At 44.2% G+C, this 14379-nt stretch overlaps 1 protein-coding gene across 1 annotated transcript in view; it reads right to left on the minus strand.

The window, feature by feature from the left end:
- LOC132223050 (zinc finger protein ZFP2-like) overlaps positions 1-13149 on the minus strand; it is a gene marked incomplete at its 3' end in the record, with an annotated part of 72924 nt that extends 59775 nt beyond the window's left edge. Inside the window, exons 1-2 of the mRNA XM_059678424.1 lie at positions 12529-13149; positions 12151-12420 (exon numbers count right to left, since the gene is read on the minus strand). Of these exons, the coding sequence (XP_059534407.1) occupies positions 12151-12420; positions 12529-13149 (891 nt within the window). The remainder of the gene's footprint in view (positions 1-12150; positions 12421-12528) is intronic.
- Positions 13150-14379: the final 1230 nt, after the last annotated feature.

Genomic DNA, 14379 nt, shown 5'->3' on the forward strand with positions numbered 1-14379 from the left:
CGAGAGACTGGAACAGGAGGCTCCCTGTGAAGGAGAAACAGCACCCAGAGAGGGTGGGGAGAGGTAATGGCCAACAGTAGCCAATGACGCCAAGAGGTCCAGTATGATAACTGCAATTACCTATAGGATTTTGTAAGCAGCGGTCCTCAATGGTTTCAACAAGAGGGAAATGGGCTCCAAAAAGATGAGAAATATATATACATATATATCTTAAAAAGGAGCAAAAATGCGGAGGAGGATGTGGGGTTAGGGCAGGTTTAGGTACTTTAAGGTGGGGCATTTGACATCAAGTGGGTGACTGCTGGGAAAGAGTCTTTGTACATCAGGGTGGGGAGGCTTACCTTACCGCCGATGCCTGGGTCTTACCCCAGAGTCTGGTTGAGTTGACCTGGGTTGCAGCCAGGTTTTTGTTAAAAACTCTCCAAGTAGAACCAAGATGGCAGCGATATAGGCAGACGCATCCTAGGTCTTGTCCCGGAGCAAATGGAATGAGCAGCTGAAACTAGTAACACCCATACCGAATTGGCGAAATTGCTCAGCTGGTGAGAGGGTTTGCAGCCGGGAAGAGCAGAACTCCCCTGGAAAGGTAAAAAAAACCAGGGATTTGGGCAGGAAAGTTTGCCAGACCTCTGAGCCCAGAGAGTCGGAGGGAGACCGCGTGGCAGACAGCCGCGTCCCCTGGGACAGGCACAGCCCCTGACGGGGGAAAGGAGAACCGCGGGATTCCTGGCGCAGCCAGAGAAATTGAGAGCTGGGTTCTGCGACTGCGGAGGACTGAGCCTAAAGGGGGCAGCCTGAAGAGCTGACCTGACCATACAGTCCCGGTAAGAGAAGAAGCTTACAGAAACCAAGCCTTCCCCGTTTCCGCGGCCGGCGTTTGTTTGTCTGTTTTCACTGAATCCTGTTCATGGGACATTTTGGATACAGACACTCACCTGTGCTGAAGAGAGGGAGAGTGTGCGGAGGAGTGGAATCTGGGGAGAGACTGGGGAGAGAGGGGGAGCCGGGAGAGGTGGCAGCGAATTGAGTGCTGAGACACCCCTGAGCCCAAGACTGGGGCAGCCATTCTCTCCAGAGAATGAGACTCCTCCCCCTGGCCCCCAGGCAAGGAGCACAGCCACACCCAGATTCCACCCTGTACGAGATCAAGGATTAGAATAACCTCATCAGTCCCTGGGAGTTAACAGGGTCTGGCCTATAGAGGGATTTTCAATCCCAGCAACAACATAGCGCCGGTAACTAACTATTACGCAGTCAGCTCTGGGCAGTGAACTTCCACTGGAAAGAGAGGCCCTATAGCCTCAGAGGCCAACCCCAGAACACTGCCACCCAGAGGCTGACCCACAAACTGACTCTTTGCTAAACACAAAATAAGGCAGTCTGGGAAATAAATGCGACCTGCTTTAAAATAAGGACTGTGGTTCACAACACAGAGGAACAGTATATCGCAGGGAAACTCAACACTCTCCTGAATACCTGGAAGATCTAAGGCGAGCCACACTGAAGAATAGAAGAACCGAAGGACCTTCACTACTGCATTTTTTTTCTCTTTTTTCACTTTTTAACTAAGAAATCATTTTTTTTTCTTTTTCCATCACCTGATTTTACCCTTTTAATTACTACCTTCTTATTTTTTAACCAGTATTATTACTGCTACCATTTTACCATTTTTTAAAGTGCCATTTCATTTTCTCTTTATTTTATTTTGGGATTAGTGTTCTCCATTCTATTTTAATTGTTATATTATTGGTTGATTCTAGTGTGCATTCATCTCCAGGGAACTGTTGCTGGAATTTGTTGGGATTAATGGCTGTTCTATAGGAGTATTCTCCTCATATAAAAAGTATCTTCCCCTCTTCCACTTCATTCTCTCTTTTCACTCTTTTTTTTTTTCTTTTTCTTTTCTTTTCTCGCTTTTATTTTCCCCCCTCCTTTTTCCCGATTTCATTTTTGCACTCCTTTTTTTGGTCCCTACTTTTCTTTTCTTTTTTTTCTTTTATCTTTTTCTCTTCCTTCTTCCTTATCCCCTAATTCTCTTAATTCGGGTGGTCACCTTTATTTGGGGTTATTAATATCGTGAATATATTTGTGTATAGTGCCTGGTACGTGGTGCCTTGTTGTGTTGTATTTTGTGCCTTTAAATCAACGCAGCAGATGCAGGCAACAGCAACCTCCTGAGCACCACACCCTCTGCTGAGGAACAGCAGCTGTACGTGAAACCTCGCCCCACCAGCCAGAAGAGCCACCACAGCTGTGAACAGCACCCACCAGAGGAGCTGCAGCCAACTGAAGAGCAGCTGCTACCGCAACTGCCCAAAGAGCAACCACAGACCAAGGAGTCACTGCCACCCAGGGAGCAACCACTGAACGACACAACATCTAGATATGTCAGTGAGATCAAACATGGGTAGACAAAGAAACCCCCAAAGGAAAGAGAAGGAGGACTCTCCAGAAAAGCAGCTAAGTAATACAGAGGCATGCAACATGACAGATAAAGAATTCAGAATAAGGGTCCTAGAGTGCATAAACCGGATGGAGGAAAAAATCGACAACCTCTTCAAGAAGCAAGAAGAAACAGATGAAAAAATCGATAACATATGGAAGAAGCTAGAAGAAACAGATGAAAAAATCGATAACATATGGAAGAAGCTAGAAGAAACAGATGAAAAAATCAACAACTTAAGTAAGACCCAAGAAGAAATGAAGAGTGATATAGCTGCAATGAAAAACTCCATTGAAAGTATCAACAGCAGACTAGGAGAAGCGGATGACCGAATTAGTGAATTAGAAGACAAGGAAGCAAAACACACCCAAAATGTACTGCAATTGGAGGAAAAAATGAAAAGACAGGAGGAGAGCCTAAGGGAGCTTTGGGACAACATGAAACGAAACAACATACGAATAATAGGAGTACCAGAACAACAGAAGGATGAACAAGGATTAGAAAACCTATTCGAAGAAATAATATCAGAAAACTTCCCTGAGGTGGGGAAGAAAAAAGTCACACAAGCCCAGAGAGTCCCAAACAAGGTGAACCCGAAAAGACCCACACCAAGACACATCATAATCACCATGGCAAATGTTCAGGACAAAGAGAGAATCTTACAGGCTGCAAGAGAGAGACGGAAAGTTACATACAAGGGATCTCCCATTAGACTGTCAAATGATTTCTCAACAGAAACACATCAGGCCAGAAAAGAATGGACAGAAATTTACAAAGTGATGCAAAGCAAAGGACTGAATCCAAGAATACTCTATCCAGCAAGGCTATCATTCAAACTTGAAGGGGAAATAAGAAGCTTCACATACAAAAAAAGGCTAAGGGAGTTTATCACCACCAAGCCAGCAATGCAAGGAATGCTAAAGGGACTGGTATAAAAAGAAGAAATAAAAAGCTCAGAAAGAAAACAGCCACACACACACACAAAAAGAAATGGCTACAAAAAGTACCTTTCAATAATAACTTTAAACGTAAACGGACTAAATGCTCCAACCAAAAGACATCGAGTGGCTGAATGGATAAAAAAACATGACCCATACATCTGCTCTCTACAAGAAACCCACCTCATTAGAAGGGACTCACACAGACTGAAAGTGAAAGGATGGAAAAATATCTTTCAGGCAAATGGAAAGGAAAAGAAAGCTGGGGTAGCAATACTTATATCAGACAAAATAGACCTCAAAGTGAAGGTCTTAACAAGAGATAAGGAAGGCCACTTCATAATACTAAAGGGATCAATACAACAAGAACATATAACCCTGGTAAACATATATGCACCCAATGTAGGAGCACCCAAATTCATAAAAAAACTCCTGGAAGATATCAAAGGAGAGATCGACAACAATACAATCATAGTAGGGGACTTTAATACACCATTGACAGCACTGGATAAGTCCTATAGACAAACAATCAGAAAAGATACAGCAATCCTAAATGACTCACTAGATCAGATGGACTTAATAGACATCTTCAGAACACTTCACCCCAAAGCCAAGGAATATACATTCTTCTCAGGTGCTCATGGTACATCTTCAAAAATAGACCACATATTGGGTCACAAGCAAAGTATCCCCAAATTCAAGAAGATTGAAATCATAAAAAGTCTTCGCAGACCACGATGGCATAATACTAGAAATAAACTACAATAAAAACAACCCAAAATACTCAAACACCTGGAAGCTGAATAGCATGCTATTAAATATTGATTGGGTTACCAATGAGATCAAAGAAGAAATTAAAAACATCCTGGAAACTAATGACAATGAAAACACAACAATCCAAAACCTATGGGACACAATGAAAGCAGTCCTGAGAGGGAAGTTTATAGCTCTACAGGCCTATCTCAAAAAACAAGAAAAAATGGTAGTAAATCATCTAACTCTACAACTCAAAGAATTAGAAAGAGAGCAACAAGAAAACCCCAGAGTGAGCAGAAGGAAGGAGACAATAAAGATTAGAGCAGAAATAAATGACATAGAGACCAAAAAAACAATACAGAAAATCAACGAAACCAAGAGCTGGTTCTTTGAAAGGATAAACAAGATTGACAAACCTCTAGCCAGACTCACCAAGAAGCAGAGAGAGAGGACCCAAATAAATAAAATCAGAAATGATAGAGGCGAAATAACAACAGACCCCACAGAAATACAAATGATTGTTAAAAAATACTATGGACAGCTCTACTCCAACAAACTAGACAACATGGAGGAAATGGACAAATTCCTAGAAAAATACAACATTCCAAAACTCAATTAGGAAGAATCTAAAAATCTCAACAGGCCAATAACTATGGAAGAAATTGAAGCAGTCATCAAAAAGCTTCCATCAAACAAAAGCCCAGGACCAGACGGCTTCACAGGGGAGTTTTACCAAACATTCAAGGAAGAACTAAAACCTATCTTCCTCAGACTACTACAAAAAATTCAAGAGGAAGGAACACTTCCAAGCTCATTCTATGAAGCCAGCATCACCCTAATACCAAAACCAGGTAAAGACAACACAATGAAAGAGAATTACAGGCCAATATCCCTCATGAACATAGATGCCAAAATCCTCAACAAAATCTTAGCAAATCAGATCCAGCAGTACATCAGAAAGATCATACACCATGACCAAGTAGGATTTATCCCAGGGATGCAAGGATGGTACAATATCCGCAAATCAATAAACGTGATACATCACATAAACAAATTGAAAGAAAAAAACCACATGGTCATATCAATTGATGCAGAAAAAGCATTTGACAAAATTCAACACCCATTTTTGATAAAAACTCTCAGCAAGGTGGGAGTAGAAGGATCATACCTCAACATAATAAAAGCCATATATGACAGGCCCACAGCCAACATCATACTCAATGGACAAAAACTAACACCATTTCCCCTAAGAACAGGAACAAGACAGGGATGCCCCCTCTCACCACTCCTGTTCAACATAGTACTGGAAGTGTTAGCCATTGCAATTCGGCAAGAAGAAGAAATAAAAGGCATCCAAATTGGAAAAGAGGAAGTAAAACTGTCCTTATTTGCAGACGACATGATATTATACATACAAAACCCTAGAGATTCCATCAAAAAGCTACTAAACTTAATACATGAATTTGGCAATGTAGCAGGATACAAAATTAACCCCAAGAAATCTGAGGCATTTCTATACACCAATAGTGAACTTTCAGAAAGAGAGATTATAAAAACAATCCCGTTTACCATTGCACCAAAAAAATTAAGCTACCTAGGAATAAACTTAACTAAAGAGGTAAAAGACCTCTACTCAGAAAACTACAGGACGTTGAAAAAAGATATAGAGGAAGACATAAACAGATGGAAGAACATACCGTGTTCATGGATTGGTAGACTCAACATCATTAAAATGTCCATACTACCCAAAGCAATCTATAAATTCAACGCACTTCCCATTAAAATACCAACGGCATACTTCAGAGATCTAGAACGAACTCTCCAAAAATTCATCTGGAATAAAAAAAGACCCCGAATAGCTGCAGCAATCCTGAGAAAGAACAAAGTAGGTGGGATCTCAATACAAGATATCAAGTTGTATTACAAAGCCACTGTTCTCAAAACTGCCTGGTACTGGCACAAGAATAGGCATATAGATCAATGGAATAGAATAGAGACCCCAGAAATCGGCCCGAACCAATATGCTCAATTAATATTTGACAAAGGAGGCAAGAACATACAACGGAGCCAAGATAGTCTTGTCAATAAATGGTGTTCGGAAAATTGGACAGATATATGCAAGAAAATGAAACTAGACCACCAACTTACACCATACACAAAAATAAACTCAAAATGAATAAAGGACTTAAATGTATGACGGGAAACCATAAAAATTCCAGAAGAATCCAAAGGCAACAAAATCTCAGACATATGCCGAAGCAATTTCTTCACTGATACAGCTCCTAGGGCACTTGAAACTAAAGAAAAAATGAACAAATGGGACTACATCAAAATAAAAAGCTTCTGCACAGCAAAAGAAACCATCAACAAAACAACGAGAAAACCCACTGTGTGGGAAAACATATTTGCCAATGTCATATCTGATAAGGGCCTAATCTCCAAAATTTATAGGGAACTCATACAACTTAACAAAAGAAAGATAAACAATCCAATCAAAAAATGGGCAAAGGACCTAAATAGACACCTTTCAAAAGAGGACATCCAGAAAGCCAAGAGACATATGAAAACATGCTCAAAGTCACTAATCATCCGAGAGATGCAAATCAAAACAGCAATGAGGTACCATCTCACACCTGTCAGAATGGCTATCATCAACAAATCAACAAATGGCAAGTGCTGGAGAGGATGTGGAGAAAAAGGAACACTTGTGCACTGCTGGTGGGAATGCAGACTGGTGCAGCCACTATGGAAGACAGTATGGAGTTTCCTTAAAAAACTGAAAATGGAACTCCCATTTGACCCTGTGATCCCACTTCTAGGAATATATCCCAAGAAACCAGAAACACCAATCAGAAAGGATATATGCACCCCTATGTTCATAGCAGCACAATTCACCATAGCTAAGATCTGGAAACAGCCTAAGTGCCCATCAGTAGATGAATGGATTAGAAAACTGTGGTACATCTACACGATGGAATACTATGCTGCTGGAAAAAGGAAGGAACTCTTACCATTTGCAACGGCATGGATGGAACTGGAGAGCATTATGCTAAGTGAAATAAGCCAGTCAATAAAGGAAAAATACCACATGATCTCACTCATTCATGGACCATAGAGACCATTATAAACTTTTGAACAATAATAGATACAGAGGCAGAGCTGCCTCAAACAGATTGTCAAACTGCAGCGGGAAGGCCGGGGAGGGTTGGGGGGCAGGAGGTAGGGGGGAAAGAGATCAACTAAAGGACTTGTATGCATGCATATAAGCATAACCAATGGACATAAGACACTGGGGGATAGGGGAGGCTAGGGGACTGTCTAGGGCGGGGGGATAAAATGGATACATATGTAATACCCTTTGTAATACTTTAAGCAATTAAAAAAAAAAGTCAGATATATTGAACATCAAAATAAAGCTGATGAATAAAAAGGCAAAAACAAAAAACAAACAACAAAAAAAACTCTCCAAGTGATTTTAACGCGCAGTTCAGGTTGAGAATCACTGTTGGAGGGAGAAAAATAAAAATGATGCAAGGAGGGCTTACGTCCTGGAGCCAAGACCTCCCGTAGCTGAGAAATGAAAGGGCCACGGCGCCTCACCCCGCAAACACTGCCTGGATTAGCGGATCTTCCCAGGCACAGCCCCCAGTGTTCCCCGCAAGGGTCCTTAAAGCCAGCGAGAGCCGGCTTACACTAGCAACTCCACTCTGAGAGACAGGAAAAGAATAAAGAAGCCCTGACCGGTTTGGCTCAGTGGATAGAGCCTGGGCCTTCGGACTCAAGGGTTCCAGGTTCGATTCCGGCCAAGGGCATGCATCTTGGTTGCGGGCACATCCCCAGGAGGGGGGGTGCAGGAGGCAGCTGATGGATGTTTCTCTCTCATCGATGTTTCTCTCTATCCCTCTCCCTCTCCCTTCCTCTCTGTAAGACGTCAATAAAAACATATTAAAAAATAAATAAATTTAAAAAAAGAATAAAGAAAACGGTCTCCCCGGCTCCTGAAGCCCGGGATGGAGGACCTCCCCCAGGCTGGGTCTTGGGCCGGCTCCCAGCTCCTCCCTCCCCCCGCGCTGCGCCCCCGGTAGCCTGGCGGAATCGAGGCCACGAAGGCAGATGAGATCGCCAAGGCTCAGGCCGCTCTGCCTGGTGGCGACACGATCTTCGGGAAGATCATTCGCAAGGAAATCCCCGCCAAAATCATTTTTGAGGACGACCAGGTAGGCACCGGGCGCCGCCTCGCTCGTGGGCACGTCGGTTTCCCCGGGGGGAAGAGAAGGGTCTGCGGCGCCGCGGGAAAGAGAAGGAACCGGACCGGCCGCTCAACCAACTCATCCCAACTATGAGCAGTCACATCGCAAAGCAAGAGGATAAGGATTTTCTACCAGCAGGGTGGACAAGGCCTGCAGACCCAAGGCCCAAGTTGTCAGTCAAAACTGCAACTTCAAAAGAGCAGCGATAGGAACTTTTGAGCAATGCGGATACAAACTCACTCAAGCATCTGACCTGGCTTATCCAACAGTTATTCTGAGTTTCTTTCCCACATTCAGCCATCCAAGAGCACCACCCAGGAAGGAATGTTTCCCAACTTCCGTGAGACACAATCAAGGAGAAAAGGGCCCAGCCTAGGGCAACTGACTCCTTCCCATCACTGGAGTGAACTGCAGGGAGAACTGCCTCTAGACCAGCGGTTCTCAACCTGTGGATCGCGACCCCTTTGGGGGTCGAATGACCCTTTCACAGGGGTCGCCTAAGACCATCGGAAAACACATCTATAATTACATATTGTTTACAGTAGCAAAATTACAGTTATGAAGTAGCAACGAAAATGATTTTATGGTTGGGGGTCACCACAACATGAGGAACTGTATGAAAGGGTCGCGGCATTAGGAAGGTTGAGAACCACTGCTTTAGCTGGTGGAACGCCTTGCCCTGAGATCCTCAACCCTCGAGGACTCTTACCTCACTTTATGTAAGAGCCACACAGGTGTAATAAAATCTTCAATGGGAATGAAAAGAAAAGAGATGTCTCCACCACAAGAGCAGGAAATGGAGGAAAGCCAGACCCCCTCCCCGCCGCCCCCCACTCTGCTTCACTTCCAATGAATTCAGGAGATGGAGAGCAGGTGAGCCCTGGGGGAGAGAGAGCTCCAAGCATGAGAAAACCCGCTGTCAGGAAAACGCACACTCAGTCGACCCTCGCCTCTCAAAACAACCCTGCAGGTCAGGTCTGTCCCCTTTCCCTCTGTATTAGTCAGAGTTCTCCAGGGGAACAGAGCCCGTTGAGAAACTATAGATAAATAGATAAACATATGTAAGAGGAGATTTATTATAGGAATTGACTCACCGTGGTATGGAGGCCGAGAAGTCCCATGATCTGCCGTCTGCAAGCTTAGAGAACCAGGAAAGCGGTTGTATAATTCAGCCCAATGTGAAGGCCTGAGAACCAGGGCTGCTAGTGTAAGTCCCAGAGTCTGAAGGCTGGAGAACCAGGAGCTCCGATGTCTGATACTCAGAGAAAGACAAGAGAAAGTGGACATCCCAGCTCCAGAAGAGAAACAGAATTTTCCCCTCCACCTTCTGTTCTATTCGGGCCCTCAAAATGCATTGGGTGATACCTGTCCACATTGGTGAGGGTAGATCCTCTTTACTCAGTCTAATACACAATTTAAATGCTAATCTCTTCTGGCAACAGCCTCCAGAATTCACCCAGAAATAATGTTTTACCAGCTATCTGGGCCTCCCTCAGCTCAGCCAAGTGAACACAAACATTAACTATCACAGCTCTCTAGGGAGAAACACCCCTAGGGGTGTAATCCCCAGCTTTGAAGTTTCTAAGTTACTGCTATGGTCAGCTAGTCGCCACTTATTTGTCTCATCCTCTCACAAGCATAGGATTCAGAGCTAACCTAATTTTAATCCTGAGGACACCTGGACCACAGGCTCCTGGCAAAAGCTTAACAACCGGCTGGGGGTTGTTAGTGTGGAGCCCTTGCTTGTAGCATTCACTAATTTTCGTGGTATAAATACTCCCACTGATTTCCAGCTTCCAACTGAATGTAGATTTTGGAGAGGTGATGTGCAACACTAGAGAAGTACAATAAACTTAAAAAAATCTCAAGAATACAGTTCATTGCAAATCGTAGTAAAATAATTAGGAAATGATGATTTTTGAGTATTGTTTAAAAAACATTTTTATCTAGAAATAATTATAAACTCATAAGAAATTGCAAAATAGCACAGGAAGTTTCTGTACACATCACCCAGTGACCCCAATGGAAATACCCTACCTATATATCATATATTGCCAAAACAGGAAATTGAGATTCTATTGCTTCTGCTTCTAAAAAAAATTTTTTTTTAAACTTTTAATTGTGGTCAAGTACACATGACATACAATTTATTACCTTAACTATTTTTAAAAGGTTGCAGTTCAGTATTATTAACTATATTCACACTCTTGTGTAACCAACCCCCAGAATTTTTTCCTTGCAAACTGAAACTATACCTTGAACTGCCCATTCCTCCTACCACCAACCCATGACAACCACCAAATCTATTTTCTGAGGTTGACTAGGTACCTCATATAAGTGGAATCATACAGTATCTGTGTTTTTGTGTCTGACATATTTCACTTAGGATAATTTTCTCAAGGTTTATTTGTATTGTAGCAGGTGAACAGACCTACCCACGTCTTGGCCGAGTGAGCTGTGGTTAGCCGTCCTCCCCTCAGGTTCTGGCATGTGAGCGGCGGTGAACTGACCTCCCCTCGCTTTTGGTCTAGTGTGCTGTGGTGTACTGTCCGGTCATGCTCTCACTCAGTGAATTGTCTTCTCTTTAGTCTGTGGCCAATTTAACCCTCTTTTCCTCTTGGTCTTGGTGTGTGAAGCGTGGCCACCGACACTCCATGTTTGAATGTTAAATCGGTACCACGCGCGTAATTTTTACGCGTGGTTTTTTAGTTTCTCCTGTGCAGCAGCAGCATCTTTTTAAAAATCCTAAAAGCCTCCTCACCATCCCTTTTCTGCGCTGGCTATGGTCAGGTGAGGAGGCTCGGGTCTCCTCACAAGATGGCCTAGCTTCGCCTTTGTTGGTGGTTCTCTCTGTGCCTGCACTGCAGCTTCTGGGGCTGCTACTGTTCTGGGTGACAGGCAACACGTTACTGTCACCTTGGAGTTCTGGCTTCAGTTTCTGTTTCCTTAATTCCCCCCTGGTGTCTGGCTGGGAAGTACTCTTCAATTGTTCGCTGGCATGCTGGCTGGTGTTCTGCAAGTGTTCTCTGCCAGCCTGGCTGATGTTCTGCAGGTGCGCACTGCCAGCCTGGCTGATGTTCTGCAGGTGCGCACTGCCAGCCTGGCTGATGTTCTGCAGGTGCGCACTGCCAGCCTGGCTGATGTTCTGCAGGTGCGCACTGCCAGCCTGGCTGATGTTCTGCAGGTGAGCACTGCCAGCCTGGCTGATGTTCTGCAGGTGCGCGCTGCCAGCCTGGCTGATGTTCTGCAGGTGCGCGCTGCCAGCCTGGGTGATGTTCTGCAGGTGCGCACTGCCAGGCTGGGTGATGTACTGCGAGTGCGCGCTGCCAGCCTGGCTGATGTCCTGCAGGTGCGCACTGCCAGCCTGGCTGATGTTCTGCAGGTGCACACTGCCAGCCTGGCTGATGTTCTGCAGGTGCGCACTGCCAGCCTGGCTGATGTTCTGCAGGTGCGCACTGCCAGGCTGGCTGATGTTCTGCAGGTGCGCACTGCCAGGCTGGTTGATGTTCTGCAAGTGCGCACTGCCAGGCTGGCTGATGTTCTGCAAGTGCGCACTGCATGACCGGATGACCCTCTTCACCTCCACTCTAATTGGAGGGGTGGCAATACCCCAGTCCAGGCCCCCCGGTGGTGTGGTGGTGGGCACACTGAACTCTGGGCTCGTTGGTGTATTCCAAGGGTCGCTGCCTTCCGTCTCTGATTTCCAAGTCCCCTCGGATGTACAAACTGTTATGTTGGAGTCACAGGAGGACCTGGGGCTTACTTTTACTGTTTGGATGCCGGTGTTAAGTTGCATTTTTAATATCCTGTACGTGCCCATCACACTATTAAACTTCTTCTCCGTGAGGGATGACTCTATCTCTTCCTGCTCATACCCCAGTGTACGCATGATTTCAGTGACCTGGGGGTCGATGTCAGTGCAGGCTGGTTCAATGTATGGGGTCATTTGGTCAGCCTCCCCGATATTCACCCAGGCATCTTTTAGAAGAAATCCCACGTTGGGTCTTCGGCCGGGGTCGATGTCGATCATCGTCTTTAAGAGTGTGTGGCACGGTACAGATAGAAAAGCCGGAATAGAAAAGTGCCCACTCAAGATGTGCTCCTTGAGACGTTCTAAGGTTTTTCCCCCAAACGGACGTACTCCGGTCAGCATCTTGTATAGCACGACCCCCATGCTCCAGACGTCCACCTTCGGGCCCTCGTATGGTTCAAGCCCGAACAGTTCTGGGGCCTTGTAGTTGGGAGTGCCACAGAAGATGCTGAGTTTCTCCTCCTTGCAGAACACAGCACTCAGTCCGAAGTCAGCCAGTTTGATATTCAACCCCATGTCCAGCAGGATGTTTTCGGGTTTTATGTCATGGTGGACGATATGTTTTTGGTGACAGTAGTGGACAGCCGACAGCAGCTGCCGGAATGGGGCTAGTGCTTCCGTCTCCAAGATAGGACCCCACTTCTTTAGATAATTGTATAAGGTACCTCCCCGGGCATATTCCATAAACATGTATACCTGGTGGTTGGTGTTGACCACCTCAAATAGTTTTATGATGTTCGGGTGGTTTAGTTCTTTCAGACAATCAATTTCTTCGGCCACGTCTGCGGGATCTTCACAGTTGACTATTTTCACCGCCACCTTCATGCTGGTTATGAGGTGCCAGGCCAGTCTCACCTGGCCAAAGGAGCCCCTCCCGATTTTACTGAGGAGGGCATAATTGCCAAACTGGCAGTCCACTTTGGCCGGGATGTCTTCCAAAAAATCACACATGGTGATTTAAAAATTTCCACTGAAGGGGATCAGTGGTAGGAGGGGAGCAGGAGGAGGAGGGCGAGGAAGAGGAAGAGGAGGAGGAGGGGGAAGAGGAGAATGAGGAGAAGGAAGAGGTCAAAAGCAACAACCAATCAATCCGCCAATCCACTACTAACAACAAATCCAAACAACCACGTCTACCCACAGCTTCCTGGGCTCAGCCAGCACCTTATATAGGGTTGGTTGGCAATCGGATCACAATGGCGCCTTATGAGGTCAGAGCAAGAAATGGACCAATCAGGGCTGGGGATGGACCACAGTGGTTTTCTCTCTTTGTGGTCCCATGACCCTTAAACTTTGGTAAAAAAGTAAAAGCACCACGAAAGAGTTGTTTTTTTTTTTTCATGTGGGATATTAAAGATTGATATTAACTTTATTAGAAATGAAAGTCTCTTATGGTTTCTAGTGGGCAGAGTACTTCTTTGTATTAATTGAGTGTGCAAATAAACAAGTGTTGGGGTTACAAACAAACCCCATGTTTAGTATTTCAGGCAGAAGGAATAAATGTAAAGGAAGGGATAACTACAACAGCCTTCTCACCAGTTTTCTATCCTTGAGTTATTTCTTTCACTCCCCATTTTTACTCTCATAGTGGTGAATTTTGTGGATTTGATAGCAGAATCTTGGAACAGGGATACAGTGAACAGAAGTAATACAGTGAAGCCCATTAAGGAAATTATTAATATCTATAGAAGAGGATCTAATCTGTGAGATGAAGCCCCTATCCATTGAATATGTTCCCAACTCTAGTAGAAAAGAATTTCCAGTAGTTAGAACCCTGCTGTTTACTACTGAGATGTTTTCTTGCACAATCTGAATTACACTTGAGTTTAATGCAGAATTCATAGTTAAAAAAAAATGTCCCAGTGCCTTCATAATCATAATAGCTTTTACCATATAGTCCCATAAAAATATGATCAAAGGAAAAACCCAGAAATATAAAAGAAGATTTATCTTTAATTTTTCACCCTATTGCTATTTACTATAATAAAAGTAACATATTCTCTGTGTGTCAAACAAAAGAGCATGGACTGAATGGTTTATGGAAAACACATATGACATCATATCACTGCAGCATTTTACAATTACATTTTCAAAGATTTTTTTTTACTAGCATGGAAAAATATTCCTGACCTAAGTTTAAACACAAGCTAAACAACAAACACCAGGTGTAAAATCTATATATGC

The sequence above is a fragment of the Myotis daubentonii genome, chromosome 21 (genome assembly GCF_963259705.1).
Source record: "Myotis daubentonii chromosome 21, mMyoDau2.1, whole genome shotgun sequence".
NCBI lineage: Eukaryota > Metazoa > Chordata > Mammalia > Chiroptera > Vespertilionidae > Myotis > Myotis daubentonii.